This window comes from Pezoporus occidentalis, unplaced genomic scaffold, assembly GCF_034315485.1.
Source record: "Pezoporus occidentalis ecotype Australia unplaced genomic scaffold, CSIRO_AGI_Poc_V1 ctg93, whole genome shotgun sequence".
Lineage (NCBI taxonomy): Eukaryota > Metazoa > Chordata > Aves > Psittaciformes > Psittacidae > Pezoporus > Pezoporus occidentalis.
In genome coordinates, this window is record NW_026916294.1 from 4474748 (window position 1) to 4487372 (window position 12625).

The window sequence follows — 12625 nt, forward strand, 5'->3', positions numbered from 1 at the left end:
TAACATTTGCTTAACTCCTAGGTTTTAAAACATGGAATCAAGTTTTGCTGAGCACAGGCACTCCTCACTAAGAATTGTCAGTTAACATTCTACTTCTTCATTAAGGTGAGAAGGGGAAAAGCAAAACAAAGCACAAGATCACATGGAACAAAGTTAGACAAGTTTTGAGTACTAATATGGCAGTTTACTGCCACTGAAAGGTTCTAGTGCTGCTGATTCAGCATGTTTTAGAACTGAATGTATTGAGGATTTAGAGACCATCAATGCACAGCAACATACCATGTAGTCTCTTCCCCAGAAAGAGACATTCCGGGTGTTAACATGAGCTCAGGCAGTATGCACTCAATGGCACATTTATACAGATATTCACTGCAGTAGCTATGTCACTAGAAGCGACTGGTTCCCCGAACATCATCTCTCAAGTCAAAGGACCAAGTTAACTAACCAAAAAATACAAAGTTAACAAAATAATACACACCAGCTATAGTAATTTGCACCATACACCATTTTCTCATAGTAACCTTCACTCTGCTGAGTGCCTGCTTTTCAGAGTCTGCATTATCATAAACAGAGACATCAAGCCATTTCTTACTTTCAGAAAAATACTAGAGTATAAAGAATACAAAAAAGCCAACTTACCAAAAATACTGAGCTAAAAAAATATAACGAATTTGCCTAAATTTGTTTTAAGAGTTAAATTATGACTTTTTCAAAGATACACAGGTTTAGAAATACATCTTTCATTAGCTGAAAGTGGTTGCTAGCTATGAAGGTAAAAATAACCAATACTGGGGGTGGAGTGATCCAGCAAAATAAAGCATCTTAGGACAGAAGCAGCACAGCTAAGTGATAAAGATTTTCTCTGCAAATTTCTATTTGCGTAGGAAGTGGCTTCTGCAATTTCCCTCTAACATATCAGATCACAGCAAAAACAAGTCTCTTTTGTGTCAGTCCCACCGAAATCATAAAAGGATCCTTTTAAATTATCACAAAATAGAACGACGTCAAGTGTTTTCTAGAAGTTGGGGGAAATAGAACAAAACTATTCCAAGCCTGTTAATGTAAGAATCCTTGTCTTGCAGTTACAAAACACACAAGGAAAACTGTTTAAAGGCACTGACTGATACTATGCCAAATACCACAAAACACACAAATACACCAACACTTTCTTTTTCCAAGGAATTGCCATCACCAAAATTAGACAGCTATTTTGAAGACCCTTATTCACAATTAAAAAGGTTCTCACTGTAAGAAGAAAAGTTGCAGTAACAGTTACAGAAACAAAAAGGCTCACTGAATTTCTCCATCAAGTATTTATCAGAAAAAGCTGGTAATGTCAAAATTGGGTTCAAAATTGTAGCTGCCTTCTACATTAGAGGGAATCCAAGAGGCAGCCTCAAACTTGGAGCATAGGAGCTACCAAGACCTGGGCTGTCACAGTCTTAGCCCCCCTCCTTTTGTACCAACATTAGTACAATCCCTTCACACAACAGGATCAACAGATTTCAGTGTTTTTGCAGTGTTAGTTTTCGACTGGATTATGCCCCTCTGCTCATGGTAAGCACCAGCAAACCAGAGATGAGTGGATTTAGCCAATCTTAAGACACCATCAAGTCAGCTCCCACCCAAGACAAAACCAGCAAGTTACCATTAAAATACCAACTTCTGTTTTCCTCCTCCTGTTATTACTGTGTATCCTGCAATACATTCAAACACCACAGTGCTTTATTTACAAAAGGCAGTGTGGTAAAGGTGAAAGAGCTTTAACAAGCAAGAGCAGGAAATACCTTGCGTCCCCACAGCACAAGTGACATTTTCACAAATGGCTTTGCAGTCACGTAACTAAAATCATTGCCACCCTTCCTATCACAACTTCATTTTAGTTTAAAGTATTAAAATGACAAAGCTACACGCTCACTTAAGTTTCTTCTTACTTAGACTACATGAGTAAATCAGATCACAACTTTTTACTCATAGCCAGAACAAACAGCCCAAGGTCCCGGCTCCACAAGCACTTAAAAGTAGCAATGATTCATGTTAGTAAATTAATTGATATGTACTGGATCTAATAGGAAATACATGGAGCGTTTACAGAAAACGCTGTGTGGATGAACCTGTAGGTAAAGCCTGTGTGTATTTCTCACACAGATGATGACTTTTTGTAACCATTCTCCACACAAAATCTGTTATGAACTTGACCAATAAAATAATGAAAGCTTAAGGGTTACTGGGGAGAACAAAGGAAAAAACACCAGTCCGAATCCAAAAGCCAAGATTTGGGCCATGGGAAGATGAGACTGACACATGGCTATCCACATCCTATTTGAAAGACAAACTAAGACCCTGCTTGAATGAAACGTAACAGAATTGAAATGGGGAAGAGAAGGAGGCTTAGATAAGTACATTAAAGCTTAACTTCAGAACAACATTACCTGTGAAAAGCACAGAGAAAGCAAAGGAGAAAGAGCTCAGAAATGAAGACCTGTGGGCTCTTCACCACAGCTGAGGACTCCTCACAAGCAGGAGAGCCCCACAAGCCTAAAGTAAGTTGGGAGTTCAAGATGAAAAGGATGAAGCAAGGGCAATAGTGAGATGCAACACTGGAAATAAATAAATAAATAAACCTGCTGCTCTTGTACCCTCCACTCTGAGGACAAAGTACTTCCACACTCCCAAGCTAAGACAGAGTCCTCCAAACCCAGATTTCTGAGACTGAAAAGAAACAAGAGAGCAACCTAGTGTTGCTGGCCCAATTCCACAATGACTGAAGGAAAAGTAATGAGTTATTAACATGGACAGATGCTTTCCCTCCCCTCCCCTTTCAAATGCCACTCTAAACTCACCTAATCCTTCTACAAAAAGAATGACCACGCATTTCAACTAAATTGCTGAACAAAATACATTCTAAAAGTTCAGGGGATTCCCTCCAAATGGCCTACAAAATACTGTAGCTCCTAACAGCTAGAAGTTCCACATCAAAACCTTTACAAAGATGCAGAGAGAAGGTGCATTAAGAAGCTGATCCCCAAGAATAAAAAAACAAAAACCCAAACTACAATATTATCTAACAGAACTAATTTAAATCAAACTGGAAGTCTGGATACGGATAAGGAAGAATTATGAAACACAAAGTCTTAGGAGTCTGGCTACACCCCATGTGGATTTTATCCATGGTGACCGCTAGTAAACCTGATTAGGCTGTATTACTAGAAATGAAGCAAACTGACCTGTCTGAATAGAAGATTTTTGCTGCTATTATTAAGCCAAATGTCATGTTTCAACCATAGGAAATAAAAATCTTGTGGTTAACAAAAGATTGCACATGACTGACCTAAATCACTTGCATTTTTTAAAGATTTTAGTCCACATTAGTGGCATTCCCAAGCTTAATGAGGATTTTAGGAAAAATAATGTGTTGAGGTAAGTTACACCAGAGCAGAACAAAATATTCTAGCTGTTCAGCCAGAATAAGAAAATCAAATTAAATAAGTACAAATGCTTATGGAAGGAATGCCTGCTTTGCCAAAAGATAAAACTGAAGTTGGCCGTTGACTTTGTCTCTGCTATGCACTGCACCTTTTTTGCCAGGTTTTGCAGCTTGGCAACTGGATCTAATTGCTTCTGGAAGCTTTCTGTGCAGATGGAGATGGTACATTTTTTTTTTTTACAGGATAAAAAGTAATTAAGGATGCTGTGAATGCGTTAATATTTTGCAAAGCCACATCCAGGATAAATTTCCAGTGTTCACTTTTAGAAATAATATGGGAAAGACCAGGACTGTAGTCTGCATCCACTTTGCATTTGCAAATTCCATATGTGCAATTTATCCACAATAAAATTGCCCAGAGGAGCTGTGGCTGCCCCATCCCTGACAGTGATGGGATTTACCTGGCAGTGAAGGCCAGGCTGGATGGGACTTAGAGCAAGCCGGTCTAGTGGAAGGTGTCCCTGCCTGTGGCAGGGGGTCGGAACCAGATCATCTTTAAGGTCCCTTCCAACCCAAAACATTCTGTGATTTTATGATTCTCTTGATCTTCGCCAACAAATATATGTATGTCAAAATATTAAACTATACTGGCCTAAATAAGCTCACTGCTTTTATAGCACCATATCCTTTGTTCAGCCAACTGGGAACTAATAATATGCTACAGGTTATAAAAGAGTATGTCAGTAAAGTTCAGGAGAGAAGGGCCAAACGATAAGGAAGGAGTTTAATCAGGTACACACGTGCATAGGGTCATACACTACAGAGATGAAAAGCTCAAACACACCTTCACCAGTCCATGTTAACATTTATGATCATCCCACAGGTAAACTATTGGATTAACCCTGTAACATGAAATGTCTCGGTAACCACGAATTTAGTGTTGTCATGAGGTTTATAATGCCCACTGAGCAGACTAACTCATATAATTGTATTTCTCCATTTGCTTCCATTAGACCAAAGAATGCTAGGAATTTCTGTACAGAATAAAGGCATTCCTAAAATTCCAGAAAATGAAGTATTAGTTAGCTTTCTAAGCAAGACTTACTTCTTTGCAATAGAAAGGACCGACAGAAGTCAGTCAACCTAAATACACAAGACCCAAAGCCTGAATACCTCCAAATATCCCAAACACAAAAGAACAAGAACAACAACAAACACATTAATTTTAAGTAAAATTAAGTTTAAAACATTTGGTGTACTCTAAACATGTTAAGAAGCATACGTGCTACAATGGGTTAACCCCTCACTCTACTGGAAACTGGCTTTAACCCTAATGCAAATCAAGTAGAATTAACTGGAGGGTCTCGCAGCTCATTTGATCACATCAGAACTGTTGATAAACAGAGGAAGCCAATTACCGTAAGTTTAAGACAAGAATAAAAACTGAAATAAATGCAGGGGAGGTCACAGTTCAGAAGGTATAGAAGTTAAACACAGAGCTACCTAAAATTAAGGTCCACACAGGCAACCATTCTCCTACGTTTTTCCCGTTCTTTTTCAATTAATTTGGTGTAAAACTGTATCTTTTCAAAAACTCTTCACATAATATCCTGAAACATGGAGATGTGAAGGTCATTTCTATTTGACAGCATTAAGAAACCTCTTTCACCTTAATCATAAGAAGTATTTCAGTGTCAGCTGCAGCTATGTAAAAGAAACAATTCACATCAAACAATGACAGAAATTTGTGCATCATTGCACAATGACTTCTACATAGATGGATTCCCCCATACCTCCATAAACTGCAGCCAAAACAACAAAACAACTCACAATTAGGCACATGCTTTAACACATTCAGCGGCCTTGACAAGCAGGATGCTCATTCCTTCCCAAGATGAATTTAGTAACTGGTTTTGCTTATGTCAGACCACAAAATATTCCCAGTTTTATGACTATAATAAGGAAGAAAAAAAGATATTTCCTACTTTTTTTTGTCTTGAAAAATGTATTTCTAACGGTTTAGACAGTACTAAAGTTAGCAGTAAGTACCAAAGTCTACTTTAAAAAAAAGGAACACTTAAAGATGTTGAATGCTAAGTCTTTCACTGCTATCTCTGCTAACAACAGGACCTAAATGAAGGATTACTAACAGTCTGTTTTAAAAACAAGCTCATAGCTGAAAATGCCTATGATTTCCTTCATGCCCTACAGAAGAAAAACACAGAAGAGGTGCAGGACTCTAGAAGCAAGATTTTGGTTTCTTTTGTTACTGGTATTTAAAAACAAACCCAGCTCAAAAATGGGCATACCATTTTTCTTAAGAAAAAATATAAGACTGCTAAAAATACAGAAAACCTCTCCATAACTCCATCTTGAAAAAAATGGTTTCATCAGTTTTGAGTGTCCAGTCTATGACCATATCAGCACTTCATAAACACCACAATATTTCAGTTCTACTAGAGGTGCAACAAGAACAATTTAATCCATCTTCCAAAGCCTCTTTTAGTAGATTAAAAAAACAACATAAAAACCACTAAAGGACAGCTTATACTTTTCCTACAAGAGAGCAGATTCAGTAAAATCACTGACCTCACTGTACTACTAGTAGTGCCCTCCATCTTCCCTTCCCTATAGCTCCATGCATTTTGAAGTTTATTCTAGTTTTCTTTCAATGCACCCTAAATAACAGTGTTCTACTTTCTTTTAAAAAAATCAATTCAGATTTGAAGCCATTGTAAAAGAGGTTTTCCCAGAACATAAACATCTTTAAAGGTTTCTTTCTATCACTATATTTTTCTTTTAAGTTCAGCTTATCAGCCTTTGGTACCTCCCTCACAGTCTTGTGTCACTGCAGCAACTCATACACACAGAGAAAAGAAAAAGAAAACTGCTTGGAATTCTCGACAGTTTTGGTAACCTCCAGTTGCTGTATTTAGACAGTCCCCTTTCTAAATCACAAATACAAATACCAATAGAGATAAAAATGAAAACTAGCATCAAATACAGAGAACAAGCCAACTCTAAATGTTCCGTTTCCTTCTCATCATCTCAAAACGCACCATGATTTAACCCACCAATCCCAAATACACTGGTTGTTTCCATGGCTGTCTTTGCATATGAAATACCTATGTAAACTAAACAACAAAATCAAATCATCTTATGTGCATGTCAGTAAACTATTAACGTATAAAAATAGGGAAAGCAAGTATATTTTCACTGTAAGCCAAAACAGGATTGCAGAAGTAATGCAGATTCTAAATCACAAAGTAATTAATCTGACACTTCAAACCAATCTAATGTAATTTCAAGCACCTCAAAAAGACTGAAAACTTATAAAAATGCAAAACTCAACTTCACATTGCAGAGACCTTCCCGTCTCCACTTGCTGAATTCGACTTGCAATATCAAACCAAAACACGAGATGAACCACCAGTTCAAATGCTCAACTGCTTTACCTAGCTTCATTTTTTAATATATTATAGATCTAGATAACAACTTCATAAAATAGTCCTAAATGATCCAAGGGCTAGGACGTGAAGCTTCTTAGTTCCCCTAAATATAGCAGCAGTCACATGGCTGTCACTAAGACCACATTAGCCTTTCCATGCTAGAACCTCCTAAACCTTTACCCCCAAAACGTAGACTACGCTATGAATATTCAGTCTTACATGATATATACACAGCATGTAACAACGCGGACTTAGAACAGCTTAAAGAAAAATACACAACCACGTACACCCTGCCAAAAAACATGCCTCCAAATCCCCACAAAACTAACAGTGGCAGCTCAAAACTGCACCACTGAAAAGCAGGAAAAAATTGCTTGCTGTTGTGCTCAACAAGAGGCTGTGATCACCAAACAGCTATTTATTAGCCTTTTCTTATAGCTAACTATATAAATAAATCTTACTTGCTTCTAGAAAGAATAATTTTCAAAAGCAGTTTAAGCTTAAGATGATGAACATTTCTCAAGGGAAAATTTGTACTTGGCACTTTGGGAATGCACAAACATACAAGTTCATGCCATTCCAAGACCAGTTCCAACAATTTCAGATTGCACTCTTCACAGTAATACAGCAAACTTGTGGATGGTTGGTATAAACCCACAAAATGTCTTTCCAAGACTGCAGCCAACTGACACCCACCAGCAGATACACAGGGCAGCAAGTTTTAGTTCACTGATGGCAAAAATAAATTCAATACACACTGTAAACGTGTGTGTTCAAGATTAAGAGTGCTGCACATACAGCAGCTTTCAAAACTCCCTGGTGTAACACCGGTGGCATTTTCCCTACTGTTCAAATAGGGAAGCTGAAAAAAAACAGTTGAAAGCACTTCAACATTGAGTCACTGAGAGAGGCAGGGGCAGAGCCTATGATTTCTGGCTGCCAGCCTTCCACTTCTGCCACTACCCAGCATGTCTCCGACTTTAAAACCACATATAACCTCTTTCTAATCAACCACTTGCACTGTTTCCCCTTCTGCGGAGAGAGATATGCAAGGTCATGATCATATCAAAGAGCAAGGTACGCTTAGTAACTTCACTGCACTGAAAGGTATGCCACCTCTGTAAGAACCTAATTTTGCCACCCCCCTGACCTCAACAGAAGTGCCAGAGACCCCCAGTTTCACCAGGAGGGCTGACTTCAGGAGAGACAATTCATGTGTTTGCAGGATAAAGACATCATTCACACAGACACTTTAGTGGCAGGTACTAGAAACTGTTGCTCTTACATTTCACCTCACAAACCCTCTTGAAAAACCTCTCAGGGTAGAACTCCAGATAGCAGAGCAGGGAGCAGGGGACTCAGGCAACTTGGCCCTGAAAATGGGAGGAACTGGTCTCATCTGAAGCTCAAGAGTCCTGCTAAGGTACACTTGGAGCATGAGAGCAGAAAAGTAGCAGGAAAAATAGGCCAGCAAGAAACCTTATTCCAGCTTTTCCAAAACAGTGTATTATTTCCAGCAGCAGCCTGTCAAGTTTGTGATAAAAACCTTTGGCTACTGTCAGAGCCTTTATAACAATGCATTTATCCATCAACCACCCACCACTGAACACACCAGCACCCAATATAATGGGTCCTGAACACACCATTACTAATATCTTATTGATATGGTTAACTTTTGTTTTAATTATTATCTACAGGTTATCAGCTGGCTAGATCTGCTGCAGACTACACTAGGTTCCTGCATACAAAACACTCTTGGAGCCACCACATTTTCCTAGTATTTCACAGCTTCTGTGTGCCACTGACAGTTTTAGAGGGAAGATTCTTCAGAAGTACTTTTAATTACTATTTCCTCCTTAGCTAGAAGGCATTAATTATAGCCTGTTCCTCCAGATAATAAGAAAACAAAGACCAGTGCAATATGAACAGTAAGAGAAACTTAATTACTGAGTCAGATGTCCTTTAGATGTCAGTATGACTACAGAGAGGAGCAGGAAAATAAAACACACACATCAGCCTCAAGTTCCTAGATCAGTTATCAAAACAACGTCTTTCCTCACTGACTTCATTACAAAGAGCTGGACCAGCTAATTAATCAAATGCCTGTTACATGCTTCAAAAATGTGCTTTCTTTTTAATAAAGGAGGCTTGCTGATGTATTTATTACGAAGCAAACGGGGCAAGTGGTTCTGCATGCAAATGCAGAAGTGCAGCATGACTTTGAAGTCTGAAGGTCAGATACAGTAACCGTTCTCATGGAGATTCTTATGTCAGACTGCATCTTCTGTTTCGCATCTACGCTTAAGGAGGAGGAATAAAACAAATTCCAAAGAAATATACAGAGACAACCAGTTCTGTGACACCTTAAGAAGAACTGGAACACTATCATTCACCTATTTCCATTTAAAAAAAAAATCTGCAAATACCCTACCTCCCCAAAATAAAGAAAGAAAACGGGAAGAGTCCTGGAGGGCACAACATTTCATTCTGCTTTGCAACTTTGTTTTCCTCATCAGGAAAAATCAAACTAATTAAGTCAGCAACGATTTTATGTTAAAGAAGAGAACACAATTTTCTCCATTTCCACAGACATTACAAACCCACATCCTTTAAGAGAGCTGGAGGGGTTTCCTGTTGATCAACACCTTTTTTTTTTTAAGCAGTATAGATTTGACTGCAGATGCAAATCAAAGGATTGTGTCCTGATCTTTTTCCAGGCATTAGAGAATTTATCCCTCATCCTTCTATATTCCAAACAACTTCAGGATACAAAACTCAACAGCTGGGCCTGAAGGCAAACAAATATGCCTCATATACCAGAGTCTGATCCATGTCATAAAAGAAAGGAAAAGAAAATAACATGTTTTACATGCATATTTCAAAGATGAATAACCAATATGGATTTCTTTTTAGCACCACAACCACATTTTAATACAGTAAAACTGATAACAGTTCCCAGTAAAACACCGACTTATAAACAATCCCCTCTTACACATAACAGAGGCATTATACAAAGGAGACAGGAAGATGGACGGATGTACACAGAATAAACACATTCAAACTTACCCCACTCTAGATACTCAAGGATGTTCTTCTCTCTTCTCAGAGGGGAGTTATTACATTCATCATAAAGGCAGATGAGTATATCCAGCAAGGTTTCCACACTGAAGCATTGCCCATTAGTCTGAGTTGGTCCATCCAAAATAAACTGCTCCAACTGCTTCAAACGCACTTCTCCAGACATGGTTGTTTCAGTTTGCATTGGGGTTTCTTGTTTTAATGATTATTATTACTTTGCCAAAAAAAAAAAAAAAAAAGAACCACAACAAAAAAATATAAAAAAATATTTTGAGGGTTTTGTTGCTTAAAAAGACAACAACAGTATTCTCACCAAGTGTCAAACTGTGGTGGTGCTTGATTTCCAGCCCACCTCTGTGTTCCCAGCCTGAACCTAAACCCTTGTGAGTTTCAAACACACACATATAGGGTGTGCATCTCTGCATGCATAATTTCTAAGAGAACAGTTACCCTAATATATATATATATCTATATGGTTAATGAGGAGCAAAAAATGTATATGGCCGCTCCTGGTGCTTTAATAATAATAACAGCACTCAAATTCAACCAGGACCGACTGACACCGATTTCACCGTGCGCGCACAGGCAGACACGCTTCTATACCCAAAAAACAGAAAGGTCTTCTCCTTCATTCGAAACGCAGCTCATGCAGAGCGATCCTGAGGGGAGCCCCACCGCAGCCTTCAAGTGCAACAGCCCCCTTCGGCCCGCACCGGCGCCTCACCTCCCACAAGGGATGGGGAGAGAAAAAACCCTATGTATTTAGGTGTTTATCTACGCGAAAGGAAGGAGAAAACAGGGCGCACACCGGCGGGGAGGGAGGCAGGGAGGAAGGGAAGGAGGAGGGGGCCGCGCAGCCCCACCGCCGCCTCCCCCGGCCCCGGCCGCGGCCCCGGGCAGCCCCTCCGCGGCCACCGCGCCCGCCGTGGGGGTGGGGCACAGGCCCCCCCGGCCGCCCCTCCTCAGGGCGCAGCCACGTCCTGCCCCGGCCAGCGTTTCCCTTCCTCCTCCTCCTGCTCCTTACCGAGTCTCCTTTTAAGGCTTTTCAGTGATTCAAAAAAACTAAAGTCTTCATCGTCGCGCCCTTCTCCGCTGCGCCAAGGGGCGGCAGGCGGGACGCGCGTCCCGACACACCGGCACGGCCGCGGGGCCGCTGGGAAGCGCTCCGAGCCCTGTCAAATCCTTCCCATGGCTACTGCTGCTGCTGCGGCGGAGGAGACGGCGCTCTCCTTCTTCTCCTCCAACCTCCGGGTGCGCGTCTTGGGCCGGAGGGAAAGCGCCGGCGTCCCCGCTCCGGCCCGGCAGGCCCCGGCTTCACTCCCGGCAGCGAGATGCTCTCCCGGCTTCGCCCCGCCGGGCAAAGGGCATCCTCCCGCGGTGTGTGTGTGTGTGTGTGGGTGTGTGTGTGTGTGTGTGTGTGTGAGTGCGTGCGCGAGGCGGCGGGGAGGGGTAACGCCGGTGCCCTCCCTCTCTCCCTCCGCTTCCTCGCCCTCCTCTCCCCCGCCGCTCCCTCCTTCCCTCCCGCGGTCACACGCGGCAGCCGCCGCCGCCGCCGCCGAGCTCGCAGCAGCCCAACATGGCGGCGGGGGGCGGGAGGGGGGAGAGAGCCGCCGCCGAACGCCGCCGCAGCGCGGGGAGCCGAGCCCGGGGCCGCCGCTACTGATGGGATTGAGGGGAGGAGGGGGTGCTGCAGCAGGGAATGCAGGGATACGGGCGGGACGAGGCGGAGGGGAGGGCGGGAGACAGGGAGGCCGGCGCGCAGCGCAACGCGGAGCCCCGCGGGTTGGGCTGGGCTGGGCTGCCCCGGACCGACCCAACCCGCCAGGGCGGGGGTCCCGCCGGGACCTTGTAGCGCGCTGAGGGGAGCTGCCTCCCAGCCTCGGCCTTCAGCCGCCGCAGTTCACCCTCCATGGGCAGCCCCCGGCCCGGTTCCCCTCAGCTGGCCCGCCGGCTCCTTTCCCTATCGGTTATGTCTCCCATTAGAAAACACGGCCTCATTAAGGGGGTGGTTACACGCAGGGTGAGCGCAGAGCTCCAGGTGTGAACACAGACGCCTCATGCTTCGAGGACTGAAAACATGACGGAAAACACCGCGGTCCATAGCGGTTACATCGCACCCGGAGCTCGCCATGCCACGCACCGGGCGAATGAGGTTGTTGGGTGTTGAGGCGGGGTGGGAAATGGCAGCTACCCGGCAGCATGTGGTGGCAGTTTTCCTCTGGAAAGGTGTAAGGGATGCGGTGCTGCGTTTAGCTGCCACGGGGGATTAAATACCATCTGTAAGTTAACCTGTAGCTGCAGTTGGTCCTCCTTCAGAAGTCCCCTGAATGGGGAGGAAGGCAGCGCAGCTCCCAGCGGTCACTGGCCATGGGTGAAGTGGAATATTCTCCTAAACTCCACTGAGTGATGCTGCTGGAGCCCTGGGCAGGGAAACAGCTCTGGCACCTGCTTCCTCAGTTCAGTAACCAACAGAGCACTTTCAGCTGGGTTTTGCTATAGCAAGCACCTATATAATGCATTTTCTTCAACTGGCCTTTTCACCAGGTTTTATTTTTTTGATATAAAAGCTCAACAGTGTTACATAGCCATAAAAATGAGCTATGCAGTTAAGCAAAAGTCCCAATGCTTTGCTCAGAGCTGCTCAGCTATATCTAAACTGTCTGATGTGAAG

The 12625-nt window shown here is 42.5% G+C and overlaps 1 protein-coding gene across 9 annotated transcripts in view; it reads right to left on the reverse strand.

Annotated features, from left to right (window-relative positions):
- Positions 1-11366, reverse strand: part of CDC42BPA (CDC42 binding protein kinase alpha) — a 180000-nt gene extending 168634 nt beyond the window's left edge. For 5 of the 9 annotated variants that reach the window (XM_062605756.1, XM_062605752.1, XM_062605753.1 and 2 more), the window contains exons 1-2: positions 10979-11366; positions 9943-10168 (exon numbers count right to left, since the gene is read on the reverse strand). In XM_062605756.1, coding sequence (XP_062461740.1) covers positions 9943-10138 — 196 coding nt within the window. In that variant the 5' untranslated portion in view covers positions 10139-10168; positions 10979-11366. The remainder of the gene's footprint in view (positions 1-9942; positions 10169-10978) is intronic. The other 4 variants (XM_062605760.1, XM_062605759.1, XM_062605755.1 and 1 more) reach the window with 2 other exon arrangements.
- Between the last annotated feature and the right edge of the window lie 1259 nt (positions 11367-12625).